At 27.8% G+C, this 21,068-nt stretch overlaps 2 protein-coding genes across 31 annotated transcripts in view; one reads left to right on the top strand and one right to left on the bottom strand.

Annotated features, from left to right (window-relative positions):
- LOC126847806 (uncharacterized) overlaps positions 1–21,068 on the top strand; it is a 21,748-nt gene extending 680 nt beyond the window's left edge. The window contains exons 1-11 of one of the 2 annotated variants that reach the window (XM_050588213.1): positions 17,092–17,256; positions 17,436–17,498; positions 17,585–17,614; positions 17,704–17,751; positions 18,131–18,184; positions 18,539–18,568; positions 18,661–18,687; positions 18,827–18,877; positions 19,309–19,338; positions 19,812–19,901; positions 20,657–21,068. In XM_050588213.1, the coding sequence (XP_050444170.1) occupies positions 17,441–17,498; positions 17,585–17,614; positions 17,704–17,751; positions 18,131–18,184; positions 18,539–18,568; positions 18,661–18,687; positions 18,827–18,877; positions 19,309–19,338; positions 19,812–19,901; positions 20,657–20,940 (702 nt within the window). In that variant the 5' untranslated portion in view covers positions 17,092–17,256; positions 17,436–17,440 and the 3' untranslated portion in view covers positions 20,941–21,068. Of the gene's footprint in view, positions 1–17,091; positions 17,257–17,435; positions 17,499–17,584; positions 17,615–17,703; positions 17,752–18,130; positions 18,185–18,538; positions 18,569–18,660; positions 18,688–18,826; positions 18,878–19,308; positions 19,339–19,811; positions 19,902–20,656 lie in introns of those variants that run through there. The other variant, XM_050588209.1, reaches the window with a different exon arrangement.
- LOC126848021 (uncharacterized) lies at positions 495–14,289 on the bottom strand. Of its 29 annotated transcripts, none has more exons than XM_050563656.1 (12): positions 14,178–14,280; positions 13,291–13,512; positions 11,501–11,563; positions 11,398–11,427; positions 11,266–11,313; positions 10,874–10,927; positions 10,543–10,572; positions 10,436–10,462; positions 10,307–10,357; positions 9,999–10,028; positions 1,819–1,908; positions 495–892 (listed from the first exon to the last, which is right to left on the bottom strand). In XM_050563656.1, the coding sequence occupies exons 3-12, from the start codon at positions 11,556–11,558 to the stop codon at positions 654–656; spliced, it is 657 nt and encodes a 218-aa protein (XP_050419613.1). In that variant the 5' UTR covers positions 11,559–11,563; positions 13,291–13,512; positions 14,178–14,280; the 3' UTR covers positions 495–653. The 29 variants fall into 29 exon arrangements, with proteins under 29 accessions (XP_050419613.1, XP_050419560.1, XP_050419551.1 ...); XM_050563603.1 differs by lacking the exon at positions 1,819–1,908 and adding an exon at positions 9,138–9,227 and having other exon boundaries at positions 13,319–13,512; positions 14,178–14,278; XM_050563594.1 differs by lacking the exon at positions 1,819–1,908 and adding an exon at positions 5,482–5,571 and having other exon boundaries at positions 13,319–13,512; positions 14,178–14,278.

The following is a 21,068-nucleotide window of genomic DNA, read 5'->3' as shown; positions in this document are numbered from 1 at the left end:
AAACGGAAAGGAAAACACAGTGGTTTTTATATATGAAATGTCCGTTTGCAATTTATCTAATCATAGTGTGAGATTAGACAATTACACTTGTGCGTTTTGTGTTGACTGTGAATCACGCTCCCGCCTTTGTATAATTAAGGAAATTATAATAAGTGTGCAATTTTTTACTATTTGTCTGTATAACATCATCATAATGTATGTGGGGTATATGTGTATAAGTATGTATAGGTGTGTGTTTTTAGTATTAACCTAGATTTTAAAACTAAAGTTCGCATTAGAATTGTTAAACATTTATTATTTTTTATGGTATTCGATCGATGAAAATCGTACACATTTTATATTTTATAGGTCGTCTTTACTATTTTTTCAAATAATATATTATATTGTGGTGTTGTTTAGCTCGGCTAGAAAGGTCTCTCTCTTTGGCCGAACGACTGTTTAGAGAGGGAGAAACTCATAGGCGATTAAACTGAGCTTCAAAAAACTATTCCCGGTCAAAGTGAACAAAATAGTTTATTTATAAATACACTTAATAAATTGACAATTTGGGTAAAAGTGTAATATTATGCGAAAACTACTTTACTTTAATAAATATAATAACAGTAGTACTGTATAAGTTTTTGAAGAAATACACATTTAATTCTTGGTACAAATTAGTATAACTGTTCCTCAAGTGTTATTATTTTATAATCAAGGTTATCGACATCTACTTGATAAAATATTCCACCAATAGATCTGTATTTTATAACATGGTCGGATTCATCCTTTAAGATACAGATATTATCAGAGTCAGTATCAATAAAATTTGTATATAATGTTGGAATTTTTGCACTCATCCACAATCCTATGAAATAACACAACTGACTTAAAGTGACATCTTTTTCGTTTACATCTGAAAAATTAAAATGTTTTTCAATTTCGAAATTTTGTTTACTAGCTTATACTATATTAGGACACAACTAATACACATGTATTAAACAAATCATAGAAAATAATAAAATATATACGGTGACCGTATTGTACTAGGTATGCAGCTCTGAGTCAATAACTTAACTAAATGGAAGAAACAATAGCCAACAACAATGGTATAAGATACAGTTTAAAATAAAAAAAACTCTAGTTTGTTTTACAATTACATATTTTATTAAAAAGGACAAGCTATTGTATTGAGAAAACACGAATTGAAAATGTGGAAAATGATGTCTTGCTTTACTCAATACTAATTCTGTAGTGAAATGTGTATTTTAAGAAAAAAACATTGTTTTAGAACGTGGCATTACAAAGTGTAAATGTATACTTAAATCATAACTTAATAGTTAGGAAATTAAAATATTAGCTGTTGTTTTTATGTTATAATGTGGTGAATTATTTCTATTTAATATATTGTAAAAGCATTTGCGTTAAAACGCATCAAATCAAGCGTTGGACCAAAAGAGTCCATGGATAATTAAAGAACTACTAAAATAGACAAAATAGAAAACACAACTAATTCTAATATTATTTTTAGCAAATATTGCTGTTAAATGTAATACGTTACTAAATATTTATGTTTGGAAAAAAGTCGAATCAAAGATACTATACGTGTTTTGTATAAAACAACAATTAAATGTGTGTATAACTGTGGTAAAAATGAATCTTTGATAAGTAAGTTTGAAAAATATTAAGCAGTCCGTAGGTATTTTATGATAATTTAAAAAAACTTTTATAGAAAAACAAACGTTTGAATAAATCAAGTACTTTAATTAGTATACCTAACCATTATATTTATTTTATTTTTGTAAAAAAACAAAAACATTATAACTCTATACTAATATTTACTTAATGCACGCCTTATTATATTATTTAGAGCTTTTTTAGTAAGAACTCTTCTCAGATTTCCAAGTTCGGTCAAATTTACATTTCCAAAATCTGGAAAAATTAAAATAAATAACCGTGTTAATTATTACAAATCATAAAAAAAAGTTTAATTAGTTACATGGGAATTGTAGTACATAATTTCACTACATTTTGAACAATCGTGCTCTTTCTAATTTTTTTGTACAACTTGCCTTAGTGTTTCAACTCAAAAAATATATACTATTTTATGTATTATGTTTATAATATTTGTATTAAAAAAAAATATATATATATACATGCGGTATTTTTTTAAGGCGTTTTCGATAGGCAATATTTAAGAAAAAGGTAGTTTTAATAAATTTCGACCATGTCGATAAATATACCGGTTAATTTGTACAAGCTTTATGGTGTTATTTTTAATGTAAACATTTTTTCCTGCGAGTAAAAGCCATTTTGGTTTATTGTAGACCAAAATACCAGACAAATTTTCGACTTCATAGAATAGTCAAATTTCAGTTCTGTAAAAGAGATTTGAGTTCTTTAGCTACTTTACTATGTTATGTAGTGTTTTTAATTTAAAAATGTCAGTTTTTTTAAATTAATTAAATAAGTTTGTAATTTGTTCGATACTAAAATACAATTTTTTTACATAATAAAGCAAAAAAATCAATTATCGTTTTTCTACATAACCTTTTAAACTGATCAAAGAACTGGAATATCTTTACAGAATAGAAATCGGACCCATCTAAGTAGTCAAAATATTGTCTGGCTTTTTTGTCTAAAACTTCAAAAAAACAGACCGCTTTAGGCCTATTTACTACCATTCAATAAATTCGTAATTACAGTGCATTGGAACATTAGGTACACGAATAGCTGTAACAAAAAATACAATAAATCAGATAATCATACAGTTAATCAAAACTTCTATAATATTATTTATAACAGTCATTCAGTATTGAAAATAGTTAATTAAAATATGTAAAATAATGTATTAACGTTTTAACAGCGAATTTAATATTTCGAATGATCTTTAAGAGCTTAAAACAGAAACATATAGGTTTATGAATTTACATTTAATATGTTCTTTGTCAGGACTAAGTAGTGGTAATTTTGAAAATTGTTCGCTCAAAAGTATTAAATTTTATATTTACACAATTCAAAGCTTATTTTTCCTTGTAAAGCTATTTGGGTAAATACAGCTTCTGAAATTTAAAACAAAATAAAATAATAATACATAAATAATGAATCTTTATATAGATTTGTAAATACAAATGTTACCCGGTAAGTTGGTAAATTTTGCTCGCTCTGAAAGTAATATGAAAACAACATTGTATATCAGATGACTTTGTGGAAATATTTTCATAAAATGCAATAAAAATGATTACCCGGCACAGCGATCATAAAATTAATTTGGTCTGAAATTCGAGTTACATAAAATGATAATAATATTGGATTTCATTTTTTCATCATTTATAAATAAAAAGGCGAACATTAAGGTAAAAAAAACATGTGTATTGAATATTCGGTAAAAAAGGTCCTTGTTCCGATATATTAAATAGAGTGGTAACACACTATGATAATACAATGGCTAAAATTTAAGATTTATATCACTGATACATACATGCACAATGAATAATTTTTGTTTCTATCTTTACATAAATTACAAATATTTGTTCTGCTAGTTAGCTATAGTTTTATTGATATATACCAATAATTACCAAAGGTATATTCATTTTCACAGACAATTCTTCACATCGTCATAATTTTATTGCGTGGGGTTTTACGATAATGGCAATAACATAATGTTTACTAATAACTTTATCTAAACGGAAAGGAAAAACAGTGGTGTTTTTTATATGAAATGTCCGTTTGCAATTTATCTAATCATAGTGTGAGATTAGACAATTACACTTGTGCGTTTTGTGTTGACTGTGAATCACGCTCCCGCCTTTGTATAATTAAGGAAATTATAATAAGTGTGCATTTTTTTACTATTTGTCTGTATAACATCATCATAATGTATGTGGGGTATATGTGTATAAGTATGTATAGGTGTGTGTTTTTAGTATTAACCTAGATTTTAAAACTAAAGTTCGCATTAGAATTGTTAAAACATTTATTATTTTTTATGGTATTCGATCGATGAAAATCGTACACATTTTATATTTTATAGGTCGTCTTTACTATTTTTTCAAATAATATATTTTATATGTGGTGTTGTTTAGCTCGGCTAGAAAGGTCTCTCTCTTTGGCCGAACGACTGTTTAGAGAGGGAGAAACTCATAGGCGATTAAACTGAGCTTCAAAAAACTATTCCCGGTCAAAGTGAAAAAATAGTTTATTTATAAATACACTTAATAAATTGACAATTTGGGTAAAAGTGTAATATTATGCGAAAACTACTTTACTTTAATAAATATAATAACAGTAGTACTGTATAAGTTTTTGAAGAAATACACATTTAATTCTTGGTACAAATTAGTATAACTGTTCCTCAAGTGTTATTATTTTATAATCAAGGTTATCGACATCTACTTGATAAAATATTCCACCAATAGATCTGTATTTTTTAAATGGTCGGATTCATCCTTTAAGATACAGATATTATCAGAGTCAGTATCAATAAATTTGTATATAATGTTGGAATTTTTGCACTCATCCACAATCCTATGAAATAACACAACTGACTTAAAGTGACATCTTTTTCGTTTACATCTGAAAAATTAAAATGTTTTTCAATTTCGAAATTTTGTTTACTAGCTTATACTATATTAGGACACAACTAATACACATGTATTAAACAAATCATAGAAAATAATAAAATATATACGGTGACCGTATTGTACTAGGTATGCAGCTCTGAGTCAATAACTTAACTTAATGGAAGAAACAATAGCCAACAACAATGGTATAAGATACAGTTTAAAATAAAAAAAACTCTAGTTTGTTTTACAATTACATATTTTATTAAAAAGGACAAGCTATTGTATTGAGAAAACACGAATTGAAAATGTGGAAAATGATGTCTTGCTTTACTCAATACTAATTCTGTAGTGAAATGAAATGTGTATTTTAAGAAAAAAACATTGTTTTAGAACGTGGCATTACAAAGTGTAAATGTATACTTAAATCATAACTTAATAGTTAGGAAATTAAAATATTAGCTGTTGTTTTTATGTTATAATGTGGTGAATTATTTCTATTTAATATATTGTAAAAGCATTTGCGTTAAAACGCATCAAATCAAGCGTTGGACCAAAAGAGTCCATGGATAATTAAAGAACTACTAAAATAGACAAAATAGAAAACACAACTAATTCTAATATTATTTTTAGCAAATATTGCTGTTAATGTAATACGTTACTAAATATTTATGTTTGGAAAAAAGTCGAATCAAAGATACTATACGTGTTTTGTATAAAACAACAATTAAATGTGTGTATAACTGTGGTAAAAATGAATCTTTGATAAGTAAGTTTGAAAAATATTAAGCAGTCCGTAGGTATTTTATGATAATTTAAAAAAACTTTTATAGAAAAACAAACGTTTGAATAAATCAAGTACTTTAATTAGTATACCTAACCATTATATTTATTTTATTTTTGTAAAAAAACAAAAACATTATAACTCTATACTAATATTTACTTAATGCACGCCTTATTATATTATTTAGAGCTTTTTTAGTAAGAACTCTTCTCAGATTTCCAAGTTCGGTCAAATTTACATTTCCAAAATCTGGAAAAATTAAAATAAATAACCGTGTTAATTATTACAAATCATAAAAAAAAGTTTAATTAGTTACATGGGAATTGTAGTACATAATTTCACTACATTTTGAACAATCGTGCTCTTTCTAATTTTTTTGTACAACTTGCCTTAGTGTTTCAACTCAAAAATATATACTATTTTATGTATTATGTTTATAATATTTGTATTAAAAAAAAAATATATATATATACATGCGGTATTTTTTTAAGGCGTTTTCGATAGGCAATATTTAAGAAAAAGGTAGTTTTAATAAATTTCGACCATGTCGATTAATATACCGGTTAATTTGTACAAGCTTTATGGTGTTATTTTTAATGTAAACTTTTTTTCTTGCGAGTAAAAGCCATTTTGGTTAATTGTAGACCAAAGTACCAGACAAATTTTCGACTTCATAGAATAGTCAAATTTCAGTTCTGTAAAAGAGATTTGAGTTCTTTAGCTACTTTACTATGTTATGTAGTGTTTTTAATTTAAAATTGTTAGTTTTTTTTTTTAATTAAATAAAGTTTGTAATTTGTTCGATACTAAAATTCAATTTTTTACATAATAAAGCAAAAAAATCAATTATCGTTTTTCTACATAACCTTTTAAACTGATCAAAGAACTGGAATATCTTTACAGAATAGAAATCGGACCCATCTAAGTAGTCAAAATATTGTCTGGCTTTTTTGTCTAAAACTTCAAAAAACAGACCGCTTTAGGCCTATTTACTACCATTCAATAAATTCGTAATTACAGTGCATTGGAACATTAGGTACACGAATAGCTGTAACAAAAAATACAATAAATCAGATAATCATACAGTTAATCAAAACTTCTTAATATTATTTATAACAGTCATTCAGTATTGAAAATAGTTAATTAAAATATGTAAAAAATGTATTAACATTTTAACAGCGAATTTAATATTTCGAATGATCTTTAAGAGCTTAAGACAGAAACATATAGATTTATGAATTTACATTTAATATGTTCTTTGTCAGGACTAAGTAGTGGTAATTTTGAAAATTGTTCGCTCAAAAGTATTAAATTTTATATTTACACAATTCAAAGCTTATTTTTCCTTGTAAAGCTATTTGGGTAAATACAGCTTCTGAAATTAAAAACAAAATAAATTAATAATACATAAATAATGAATCTTTATAAAGATTTGTAAATACAAATGTTACCGGTAAGTTGGTAAATTTTGCTCGCTCTGAAAGTAATATGAAAACAACATTGTATATCAGATGACTTTGTGGAATATTTTCATAAAATGCAATAAAAATGATTACCCGGCACAGCGATCATAAAATTCATTTGGTCTGAAATTCGAGTTACATAAAATGATAATAATATTGGATTTAATTTTTTCATCATTTATAAATTAAAACGCGAACATATAAGGTAAAAAAAACATGTGTATTGAAAATTCGGTAAAAAAGGTCCTTATTCCGATATATTAAATAGAGTGGTAACACACTATGATAATACAATGGCTAAAATTTAAGATTTATATCACTGATACATACATGCACAATGAATAATTTTTGTTTCTATCTTTACATAAATTACAAATATTTGTTCTGCTAGTTAGCTATAGTTTTATTGATATATACCAATAATTACCAAAGGTATATTCATTTTCACAGACAATTCTTCACATCGTATAATTTTAATTGCGTGGGGTTTTACGATAATGGCAATAACATAATGTTTACTAATAACTTTATCTAAACGGAAAGGAAAACACAGTGGTTTTTATATATGAAATGTCCGTTTGCAATTTATCTAATCATAGTGTGAGATTAGACAATTACACTTGTGCGTTTTGTGTTGACTGTGAATCACGCTCCCGCCTTTGTATAATTAAGGAAATTATAATAAGTGTGCAATTTTTTACTATTTGTCTGTATAACATCATCATAATGTATGTGGGGTATATGTGTATAAGTATGTATAGGTGTGTGTTTTTAGTATTAACCTAGATTTTAAAACTAAAGTTCGCATTAGAATTGTTAAACATTTATTATTTTTTATGGTATTCGATCGATGAAAATCGTACACATTTTATATTTTATAGGTCGTCTTTACTATTTTTTCAAATAATATATTATATTGTGGTGTTGTTTAGCTCGGCTAGAAAGGTCTCTCTCTTTGGCCGAACGACTGTTTAGAGAGGGAGAAACTCATAGGCGATTAAACTGAGCTTCAAAAAACTATTCCCGGTCAAAGTGAACAAAATAGTTTATTTATAAATACACTTAATAAATTGACAATTTGGGTAAAAGTGTAATATTATGCGAAAACTACTTTACTTTAATAAATATAATAACAGTAGTACTGTATAAGTTTTTGAAGAAATACACATTTAATTCTTGGTACAAATTAGTATAACTGTTCCTCAAGTGTTATTATTTTATAATCAAGGTTATCGACATCTACTTGATAAAATATTCCACCAATAGATCTGTATTTTATAACATGGTCGGATTCATCCTTTAAGATACAGATTTATCAGAGTCAGTATCAATAAAATTTGTATATAATGTTGGAATTTTTGCACTCATCCACAATCCTATGAAATAACACAACTGACTTAAAGTGACATCTTTTTCGTTTACATCTGAAAAATTAAAATGTTTTTCAATTTCGAAATTTTGTTTACTAGCTTATACTATATTAGGACACAACTAATACACATGTATTAAACAAATCATAGAAAATAATAAAATATATACGGTGACCGTATTGTACTAGGTATGCAGCTCTGAGTCAATAACTTAACTAAATGGAAGAAACAATAGCCAACAACAATGGTATAAGATACAGTTTAAAATAAAAAAAACTCTAGTTTGTTTTACAATTACATATTTTATTAAAAAGGACAAGCTATTGTATTGAGAAAACACGAATTGAAAATGTGGAAAATGATGTCTTGCTTTACTCAATACTAATTCTGTAGTGAAATGTGTATTTTAAGAAAAAACATTGTTTTAGAACGTGGCATTACAAAGTGTAAATGTATACTTAAATCATAACTTAATAGTTAGGAAATTAAAATATTAGCTGTTGTTTTTATGTTATAATGTGGTGAATTATTTCTATTTAATATATTGTAAAAGCATTTGCGTTAAAACGCATCAAATCAAGCGTTGGACCAAAAGAGTCCATGGATAATTAAAGAACTACTAAAATAGACAAAATAGAAAACACAACTAATTCTAATATTATTTTTAGCAAATATTGCTGTTAAATGTAATACGTTACTAAATATTTATGTTTGGAAAAAAGTCGAATCAAAGATACTATACGTGTTTTGTATAAAACAACAATTAAATGTGTGTATAACTGTGGTAAAAATGAATCTTTGATAAGTAAGTTTGAAAAATATTAAGCAGTCCGTAGGTATTTTATGATAATTTAAAAAAACTTTTATAGAAAAACAAACGTTTGAATAAATCAAGTACTTTAATTAGTATACCTAACCATTATATTTATTTTATTTTTGTAATAAAAAAAACAAAAACATTATAACTCTATACTATATTTACTTAATGCACGCCTTATTATATTATTTAGAGCTTTTTTAGTAAGAACTCTTCTCAGATTTCCAAGTTCGGTCAAATTTACATTTCCAAAATCTGGAAAAATTAAAATAAATAACCGTGTTAATTATTACAAATCATAAAAAAAAGTTTAATTAGTTACATGGGAATTGTAGTACATAATTTCACTACATTTTGAACAATCGTGCTCTTTTAATTTTTTTGTACAACTTGCCTTAGTGTTTCAACTCAAAAAAATATATACTATTTTATGTATTATGTTTATAATATTTGTATTAAAAAAAAATATATATATATACATGCGGTATTTTTTTAAGGCGTTTTCGATAGGCAATATTTAAGAAAAAGGTAGTTTTAATAAATTTCGACCATGTCGATTAATATACCGGTTAATTTGTACAAGCTTTATGGTGTTATTTTTAATGTAAACATTTTTTCTTGCGAGTAAAAGCCATTTTGGTTAATTGTAGACCAAAGTACCAGACAAATTTTCGACTTCATAGAATAGTCAAATTTCAGTTCTGTAAAAGAGATTTGAGTTCTTTAGCTACTTTACTATGTTATGTAGTGTTTTTAATTTAAAAATGTTAGTTTTTTTTAATTAATTAAATAAGTTTGTAATTTGTTCGATACTAAAATTCAATTTTTTTACATAATAAAGCAAAAAAATCAATTATCGTTTTTCTACATAACCTTTTAAACTGATCAAAGAACTGGAATATCTTTACAGAATAGAAATCGGACCCATCTAAGTAGTCAAAATATTGTCTGGCTTTTTTGTCTAAAACTTCAAAAAAACAGACCGCTTTAGGCCTATTTACTACCATTCAATAAATTCGTAATTACAGTGCATTGGAACATTAGGTACACGAATAGCTGTAACAAAAAATACAATAAATCAGATAATCATACAGTTAATCAAAACTTATATAATATTATTTATAACAGTCATTCAGTATTGAAAATAGTTAATTAAAATATGTAAAATAATGTATTAACATTTTAACAGCGAATTTAATATTTCGAATGATCTTTAAGAGCTTAAGACAGAAACATATAGATTTATGAATTTACATTTAATATGTTCTTTGTCAGGACTAAGTAGTGGTAATTTTGAAAATTGTTCGCTCAAAAGTATTAAATTTTATATTTACACAATTCAAAGCTTATTTTTCCTTGTAAAGCTATTTGGGTAAATACAGCTTCTGAAATAAAAACAAAATAAATAAATAATAATACATAAATAATGAATCTTTATAAAGATTTGTAAATACAAATGTTACCCGGTAAGTTGGTAAATTTTGCTCGCTCTGAAAGTAATATGAAAACAACATTGTATATCAGATGACTTTGTGGAAATATTTTCATAAAATGCAATAAAAATGATTACCCGGCACAGCGATCATAAAATTCATTTGGTCTGAAATTCGAGTTACATAAAATGATAATAATATTGGATTTAATTTTTTCATCATTTATAAATTAAAACGCGAACATTAAGGTAAAAAAAACATGTGTATTGAAAATTCGGTAAAAAAGGTCCTTATTCCGATATATTAAATAGAGTGGTAACACACTATGATAATACAATGGCTAAAATTTAAGATTTATATCACTGATACATACATGCACAATGAATAATTTTTGTTTCTATCTTTACATAAATTACAAATATTTGTTCTGCTAGTTAGCTATAGTTTTATTGATATATACCTAATTACCAAAGGTATATTCATTTTCACAGACAATTCTTCGAATTACATGTTCCAATCCATCTAAAATAAACGAATAACGGGTTATGTTACAAGAAAGTTACAAATAAAATCATTATACAAAAACCATCAAAGTGAGATGGCATCATGCTTTAACGATGGCCATCTTACTTAACGCTACTAACCACATTGGGTTAAATCATCACTACATAGATTCAAGTAAGGTCGTCAAGTATAGAAACTGCTTTTTTGAAATAGAATTATGAGTAATTTGAATTTTCATAATAAAATATGTTGACGGAGTTAGCTACAAAAGTGCTGTATACCTCGTTAAATTGTTTAATAATAAGACAACTATAACAAATAATATTAGTATGTACATTTTAAATATATTATCTTACTTCCTCTTAAATTATTGTAATTCGCATAAGCTTGCTCGATGTGTCTATCTGTAGGGAATTTTCAAAATATGTATCAAAATACTAAATTTAAAAACTCAAACTGGTAGATTGTAGGATAAAAAATATACTGACTCGTATTGGTAACCACCCTCATATAGGTCACTGTAAAGATAAATATTAGATGTTTTTAGATATATAACTGTCATGGTAAGTATGAATGATATATAATAATTACTTATATCCGCCCAAACAATTACAAAGGCAAATGACATTAAAACACAAGGAAGTTGCATTTTGTCTGCAACAAATAATAAACATGATATTAATTCATAGTAGTCGCAGTCACAAGAGTAGGTACTTTAGTTTGCCAACATTTAAATAAGAAAAACACTCTAAGAGTATTAGTATATCGCAACCTAAAATTACGTCTGCTGTAACTTTGTGAAAAATAGTCAAGCTGTGACTAATTTATTTTAATTACCAAATTGTATTTATGTATAGATTATATTTATTTAGTTTGCCGGCCATTTCCCCGAATCCAAAATCCAGACATACCCCATTCCCGACAGCCCATTTCCCGACAAGCTATTACCCCTACAAAAAAACTGGTTTAATCTGGCCAAATTATGGTTTATTTAGTATGGTTATAGGACGATTGTGTGCGCCAAGATAAAGAAGAGGGAAAAGGTATTATAATATGTAGATCTCCATAAATGCAACACAATATGTGAAAACAAATCTAGTATTCACACTACAAGCGGATACATAGGCCTATGTATATATGTCTAATGTCAACTATGAATATGTTAAATATAATATACTGTCTGAATGGGCAGGTTGAATGAGCGACAAAAACTAATTGCCCAGAACATTATAAATTATTATAAATATATATACTCGATAACGTTTTATGTTTCATGTTATAGTAGTTTTATAATATCTGGCCTAAATAGATTTACTGTCAACATATTTTATCAATAGTTATTTTCGCAGCAATAGTGTTGATTTGTAATGTCCACGGTAGTTAGTGAGGCGGTTAGCGACAGGAACGTGTCGAGCGTGCCCGAGGCTAGGCCTAAGCTCGGGAAATGCAAGGAGAGAAGAAGGTCGGATGAGGAAATGGGGAAAAAGCCAAAGACGGTGGGTGATGAAACGAGTAAGGACCTTTGTGTATTGACCCCCAGCCAAAATTGCCAGCTTAAAATAAAATACTGAAATAACCCCTTTAAAAACTACAAAAAACATATTTATTAGGTTCATAACGATAAAACATTGGAAATAAAATGAATACCAACTCAAACACAAGTATAAACATTGTACAAATTGTTTAACTCAAACTCAAATTTATAACGAAAATGAAAAATATGTAAATACGCGCGTTTGCCAATTACACGTGTATTTAAAAATTAAACGTGTAATTATAATAATATATTTGTTCGTCAGTTGAACAAATAAAATTAAGAACTAGAGCTAGTTATTTTATTTTGCCACAAGACATTTCTCACTGTAGGTTTAATCCGGACCTGATGAAGTATAGGACCCTGGTTACGTACTTATGGTACTTTTCTTTTCTCTGATCTCTTATCCTCAGCCTTCTCAACTCCGCCAATGCTGAGTGTGACATCCAGCGTGACGTTGCGGGAAAATGTTTAGCACGACCCCCGGCCATAAGACATGTCCATGTCAAAATTATAATATATAAATATAATGTCTAAAACAATACTAATACTTAATATTAATCATTACAAACAATGGTTGTACTACGCGTGACGTTAACGGCCGCCTGATTTTCGTATAGTGGGTGACATCACTTAATAGGTAACGACGGGGGATGGTGCATTTGCCAAGATTACTACAAGGCAACCTTTATTACAATCTAATCGACAATATACATTAAGTTAAATAGTGAATAAATCGAAAGATATTAAATAGTTTGTACACCAGATGTATTTAAGTTAGAAAACAGACAGCACAATAGTATTATAATACGAATTTAAAATTTGGTCATATCAAATTAAAGCGTACTTAAGATTTTTAAGCTTGATATAATTACCGAATTTTTTCGGAACGTTCCACTTTGTACGACAAATATCCTCTTGTTTAACTAAGTGTTTTGAAGTGACTTTCTTGTATCAGAAAATCCAATTACGACTTGCACGATGATTATGTTAATTTATTTAAATAGCTGTTTTTTGTTTTTTTAGTACGATTACATGTTTACATTACTCTGACTCAGTTTTCGGCGCCCTGCAATAATAAAAAAAAGTTTTTTCGTTTATTTATAATATAGCCAATGTTTAGAACAACGGCTTCGTAAGAATTTGCTCGGTCTTACTACAATGTTACAGTAAAAATGTAAAATATGCAATAATACATTCAGACTATAATTATAATAAAGTTACTTCTGATTGGTATAATGTGTCAAACACAACTGGCAGCTTCAGCATTCAAACATATATTTTCAACTATTACTATTATTGATATTTATAGTCAAATAATATATATGTGGTTAACAGTACAACGGCTATAGATTATAATATTTCATATTGATTACGGCTTCGGACAACCCCCTTGATGTTCCCTCCCTTGTTTCCTATCCATGGAATTCACTCATTATTCTCAGCTCCCCTTCCCATCACTTTTCTTAATTGGCTTTTTACTGGTTTCTACGTCTTGCCCAGTATCCTCCCATATGTTCTAATAAAATGTAGAGGACACTTTTCTATGGAGTGGGGATAACAAGTTTGATGCCGATAAACTCAACATAGCTTTAAAAATCCACATTTTTATAAAAAAAAAATTTAGTTTCTTGACATTAACCCATTTACTCAACTGGTATGTTTATAAATCACAAATAGTATTAAACGTATTGAACCTGTGGATACTATACCAAAATTTGAAAAAATTCTCACTCTGTGTTTCATACTGTGCGGCCTTAGGGTGTGCTTGGTTTTAGCTGTATTGTTTCTTATAACTTTCATCGAAACAATTTATAAAATGGAAGATCTAAAACATCAAGAGCTGAGTTATTTATAACAGTTCATATGCGGGCACTTTAATTTTTCATATAACACCAGTTTAACTTTCTAGTGTGTTTAAACGAAATTAATTATTCTACTTTTTCATTTTAAGTAAATACTTTTTTTTTTTTATTCTCATGAAACATTTACCCGACGACTTTATTTGATTAACATAGCTTATGTTATAAAAAAACCAATAAAAGGTATTTAGTTATAAATACATGTCGTCTGGTGTCTACATTTTACGTTCTAATAATAATGTGCGTGTGCCGTGCTTCAAGCATCTATTGTTGAATAAAAAAATGTTGTTCAATATTAACTCAGTGGCTGTCTTAAGCCATGATAATAACACTTTACCAAATACACGCGGTTTATCGTGAATATGGTGTTATTAACAGGAGACGGAGTGCGGTCTGGGACATATAGCATAAAATACAATACGTCTAAAATATGTTACCTATTTACAAACGTTTTATTTTTATAAAATAAATACTTGCATGCTATTGCGCACACATGTATTAAGTATTTAGCAATTCATGTTATTTGCATCCCAAGGTCAGGTATGGCCAAAATTTATACATACAAAATGTTCAGCAAATTGATTTTAATTTAAAAAGTTAATCAAGTATATACGTTATCATTTGAAAAACCTAAGGTCATACTGTCTTAACATATAAGGGATGGCGTTTTATTTGAAAACAAATATATTGCAATTATCCCAACTAATAACTATAAAAGTTTTAAAAAAATATAATTAAGAAAAGTCATTTTTTTTTTACAAGTTTTTGACTGGGTCATAGGTAACCAATCACCCGGTACTAGTATAAGATCTTTAGAGCATTTTTTTTTTTTTTAATTAAACTGTATTTAATTCCAAATTAAGTAAAACGTATAGCAATAAATTCACCTTCCTCCTGCTCACTCAAAAATCTGAGATAGTATGTTGGAGTTATTATGGGGTGTAAGATTTGTTAAATTGTGCTTGATTTGGACGGTGTTTGATTCTTATGTTAGCAGACTCGAATCAAAGCACTTGATAGTGATGAAAATTCCAATTTAATCATTATTGCTTGGGTGAATCTCAGCTATGCTAACACTTTACTGTACTCATTTCTACCGTGCTGGTTTTTCTTTTAAACTATTTTTATGCTAACTACAAATAATATTGATTTTGTACCACAAAACTTTTTTAAATTCTATATAATGTTATATATGCTATTTGTAACAGGCAATTTTCTTTAAAGCTAATCCCAATTTTGTAGACTTTCTTATTGGAGGTATTTCAGCTTATGGCACTTTACTTTATAAGACAGTATTCAAATTAATATCTTTTTCTAGAACTTTATTAAGTTTAAAAACTTAAATACTAACATATATTTTAAATTAGCTTTTTAAATTAAGAATGATGTGATAAAAATATTGAGTGATCAATAACCAGTTTTGATTAATCTTCAATGAAGTTTAACGTTTAGGACGGGAGGTGGAGTGCGGATGAGTAATGGGCAAAAAATAAAAATAACACTTCACTGTATACTTAAAAACGAAGCTAAAAACTGTTTATCGAATTAAAAGCATGTAGCACAAATCAATTACATCGTTCTGCCTAATTTTCGGCCCGTCTACTGTGACCTTGGCTAGATAATAGATATTAAGCTTTTACTGAAGAAGAAATAGTAGACGCTGGTACAACGTTAAGGTATTGCTTTTCGGTGGATAATAACATACTAGCCCCGTCTCAGCTCGGATGTGCAAATATCAAACGAAATGCCAAAATTAAAATTACTTGGTCAAATTATTAACGCATCATCAATACCATCCACGGGGCTTGCTTACGAATTTATAGTATTAATAACAGAAATGTTTCGACTATATTTCAAAAATACTATTGCCTATCATAAAACGATCCGTGGTCAATTTGTATTTATCAATACATCTAACAAATAGAAACATGATACTCTAAGAGGTTTTTAAGCCCACGTGGCTGGGGTTTAGAATAGGTCTACAGTAACTCCGGCTTATCGCAAAGGGCGATTGAAAGGAGGTAGTCAAAGGCAGCAGTAAACGGTACTACCAGCCGTTGCCGATTTCTGTAGCATAATTAACGGCAATAGAAGGATACATTGATGATGAAAGGTAGGACATACTCCACTACTGGCTTATCAACCACTATGTGAAAGGAGAAGGACACCACCACAAAAATATCTAGTTAAGCATTGATATTCTCGAAAATATCAGTTCGGTAGTTGAAGGAACAACTTGTTTCTTGGGTCGTCATCAAAAAAAACCTTTAGAAAAACATTGGGACGTGGAACCTGAGAACTATTATTATGTATTGGCAAGTTGAGGAACATTAACGTGGAAATGACAAGATCAGGATTAGATGTACTTGGTGTGAGTGAAATCCGATGGTCAGGAAATTAGTCCGATGAAACCAGGATGAGTCTGAGTTGGATTTATTACGAACAACAATTGGGGCCACCTAGTGATCAAACATAAGATAGCTTATAACGGTCGACTTGTATCGCAATATTATGGATGCTAAACTTGGGTGTTGAACAAATAGAAAGATTTATAATTTGTTGACACAGTCATTGGTTAGACCATAAAAATAAAATTTTATTTTAAATTCTTTAATGTAAACATTAGACGCACGAGTGGCTGTAAAACCAATCACTAAGAAAAACATAGTCTGAACCCCCGTGCCAGGTAATCTAAATATATAATCATATTTAACATTAAACCCGGCAATCTAAATAAATGCGAACATACATATGTAACCAGTTAACTATATTTAGATATTGATTTGACGGTTGCGATAAAAGACAATCTACAAGGCACCAAAAGACCATTTTAAAACTGTTTGCTCGAAAAGTCATTCAAGTTGTGCATTGTCTTAGGAATTCTATCAGTTCAACAATTTAGATTTTGCTAAACAAAGCATTGCTAACAAACTCCTAAAGTTGTTAATCAGGTATGGACAAATTTTGAATATCGTTTATGTACCAAACACACTTCTTTAGGAATAACTCTGTACTTTTTAATTTTTAACATATTTTAAGCCTTTTGTATTTTAAATGTTGGCACGTTAAAGTACCTGCTCTTGTGACTGCTACTGCTATAAATTAATTTTATGTTTAATATTATTTGCAGATAAAATGAAACTTCCTTGTGTTTTAATATCGTTTGCCTTTGTATTTGTTTGGGCAGATATAAGTAATTATTACACATTCATATTTCATACTTACCTAAGTAGTTAAAAAATCGATTTAACCTTTCTAATATTTATGTCTTCTTTACAGCGACTTATATGAGGGCGGTTTCCATTACAAGTTAGTATCATTCTTTATCATACAGATTAACGTTTTGACTTTCTAAATTCTACTGTTCTTACATTTATTTTTAAAATAATTTTCTACAGACAAACACATTCAGCTAGCTTTTGAAAATAATGTTGGTTCAAGAGGAAGTAAGATATATTTAAAGTTAATCTACTACCGAATAGTTATTTTTTTCCTGATTGTCAAACGATTTATAAAATAACAGTTATAGTTTTTTTTTTAACAGTTAAAGGTTAAAAGTGCACTAGGTGATGTGTCCCAAACACTGTGTAAATATTTCATTAAAGAAATTATATCGTTGACATTTATATTTAAAGTAGAAATGTCTATAAATTACTAAAAGCACACCAACTGTAAATAGTGACTAATTATCACAATACTGGCAGTAGCGTTAAACTAAATGGTCTTAACTTATAGCAGAACGTTTTATTCTGACCAGTTTTTATTTATTATGATTTATTTAAAATCGGTTAATGTACACCTCAAACATTTATTTGTTTATTCCAGATGGATTGGAGTATGTAATAAAAAGAATTGTTAATGGAAATGGATTTTCAATGGGTTAGTAGAAAAATAATTTAAAAGTTTAATGAACATAGAAAAAATAAATACGTTTATCAATGGTATATATCCTAAATTTTACTATATTACCTAAACGGAAACTTTAGGAAAACAAAACTGCTGTTGGCTGTTTCCCCCTCATCCTGAAGCAACATTTAATTTAATTCAGTCTTTTTACTATCATAAAGTTTTCAATTTATATGAAATAAACAGCTTAGATATGTTATTATAATCATAACCACTTTCTTCCGAATTACTAACAGACATGTTTTCTATTGCAACATCTTCGCTTCTAATGTATATTGAATATAAAATAAAATGCAGTATTATTAATGTATGTAATGTTAACTTTAGACGAAATGAATTTTATGATCGCTGTACCGGGTAAATATAATCATTGTATTTTATGGAAGTATTTCCACACGCTTGTTGGACGCCTATTCATTAATTTTAAAATGTTTTTGTATTCGTTTCAGAGAAAGCAAGCCTTACCAACGTATCGGGTAACCGCATTTATATTTTACAACTCTTCACGCAGATTCATTGTTTATAAATATTACAAAATATATGCACATACTAATATATTCAATTTCAAACGTAAGAAACATGTCTATTAAATATATATTTTGTTTTTAATATTAGGATCCATAGAATGCCAGAGATTTATGAGAGTTGAAATAACTTCTGCATTATGTAATTATACAATTTATCATTTCTTAGTGAACAACTTTCATAATATTGATGATTACTTAGTATCTAAGGAGTAGTATGAAAGCAAACTTACAACAATTTGCTATTACATTATTTACAAAGCTTGCGGTTAATATACAGTAAAGTTTAGGAACCATTTAAACTTTATATTCAAGTAGAAGTAACCGCAAATATAGTATATAGTGTAAGCTTCAATATTTTTTTATTTGATACAAGTTCAAATTCATAATATGCTTTTGATGGCCATTCAAAACATAATTTAAATTTGTAATTCAAACGTTGCTATTGGAAATAATTGAATGCAAATACCATACTTTACATTGAATAAAATTGGTCAAATTAATCGCAGTTTTAGAGTAAAGTTATGTAACTGTATAGGTAGTTGTTTGATATTTAATATTTTTGTTTTACAGCTATTCCTATGCCTGATGCTGCATACCAAAGTAATCACAAATTTAATGTATAGTAATAATTAGACCTTAATGCTTGTTTTGAAGATGTAATTTGATTTGTATATAATTAGTTTTACACAATAAATTTGATGGCTTTTCTTTTGAAACAACGGAAATGATTCACAATCAATTATACCTCTACATTTCGAAGTTGTATTTTTTTTTTGCCTATAATGGTGGAAACAATTTTTTTTATTTACTAAAAACCACAGTGTCCAAAATTCATAAAATTAAAAACAATTTTTTTTGAAATATATTATATTTGTTATAATATGATAGAATATTGAAATTAAATACTGCAGTGGTCGGATGCTCTAATTTGTAGGTCATGCTCTGTACCCTTTCATTCAACTCAAAGTTGAATACAATGTTAATGCATTACAAGCGCCTTTAGTTTTAAGTACAGAAAGAATACCTTCTTCTATTTTCAATATTAATGGCAGGTTATTTATTGATTTTTGCAGATTTTCGAAACTCCAACTTGACTGAACTAGGAAAGGCAAGGAGACGCTACACTAGAGAAGCTTTAAGAAAAATAATTCTCAAGATATTAGGTAAATATCGATAGAGAGTTGTATGTCATTGATTTCTGAAAACATTTCTATTTGGAATAATTAACAAAAATACTTTTTTCTTAACTTAATGATTGTTTACTAAAGTACTCATTGAAAAAAATGCAGGTTGATTATTTTAAAGTAAACCACTCAATATTTCTGTAGTGTTTTTATACAATGTGACCTTAGTTTTTTACAAAATTTCGTGTTTTTAACCCCCTACTCAATTAGTTATTTTTATATTAAATTTACTAAAATATTTTACTTGACGATAACCAGTTCTGGATAATTTTTTTTTTTTGTTAACGTTATAAAGTTTAAAAGTTATGACAGGAGGGGCAGTGCGGTTAAGTAATGCGCACAGATAAAATTAAACTAACCACCACCCTAGACATCCTCCTATGCTAAACTTTAAACTTAAATAACATTATGAATAATTATTCTAAACTGGTCAAAATGTTCAGTATTTTTAAATTAATTAATAAGTTAATAAAATGTATACGTTACTATTTAAATTTCAAAAGTTAAAAGATGAAAATAACTAACTGAGCGGGGGAGGTTTAAAACATAAGAGTTTATCAAAATATGAGATCATATTGCACAAAATCACTACTCAACAAATATTTAATAACTGATTAAACCCTATATGGTATTGAGTGAAGTGTGCATCAGCGATTTAACCATAATAAATTATACAAGTAGTAGCAAGTGAGCAAAATATGTAAATTAAATAAAAAATTCTTTTAATTTTTTAGCCTCGAAAGAACCAGTTTTCAGTTTAGGCCAGATACATCGATTTGGTAAGCTGTGTTGTTTTATAGGATTGTGGATGAGTACAAAAATCCCATCATTATATATAACAGGTATTAAGACTGAAAATAATGGTGTTTGTGTCTTAATGGATGGTTCCGATCATTTAACAAAATACAGATCCTTTAATGGCGTACTTTGGCAAGTAGATGCCGTTGACATTGATAATAAAATAATAGAACTAAAAGCACAGCTACTCGAGGAACAGTATAGCCATTACTTAGACTGACTCTAACAGTGTTTGTACCTTAATGGATACATCCAATATCGTGATACAAAATACATATCCATCGAAGCAAATATTCGCACTTGAGAAACAGTTATACAATTATTTGTACCAATTATTAATATTATATT

Source organism: Adelges cooleyi, unplaced genomic scaffold, assembly GCF_023614345.1.
Source record: "Adelges cooleyi isolate 19-005CV unplaced genomic scaffold, UGA_ACOO_1.1 ACOO_flye_CR_arks_rails_tigmint_CR_PRNA_1, whole genome shotgun sequence".
Taxonomy (NCBI): domain Eukaryota; kingdom Metazoa; phylum Arthropoda; class Insecta; order Hemiptera; family Adelgidae; genus Adelges; species Adelges cooleyi.
This window is presented reverse-complemented; position numbering and strand designations above follow the sequence as displayed.

Coding starts and splice junctions, on each gene's coding strand:
- LOC126848021 (XM_050563656.1), bottom strand. CDS start 11,558: ATGCAACTTCCTTGTGTTTTAATGTCATTTGCCTTTGTAATTGTTTGG. Junction 11,428..11,500: donor AATTGTTTGGGCGGATATAA/GTAATTATTATA, acceptor TTATCTTTACAG/TGACCTATATGAGGGTGGTT. Junction 11,314..11,397: donor GAGGGTGGTTACCAATACGA/GTCAGTATATTT, acceptor AATTCCCTACAG/ATAGACACATCGAGCAAGCT.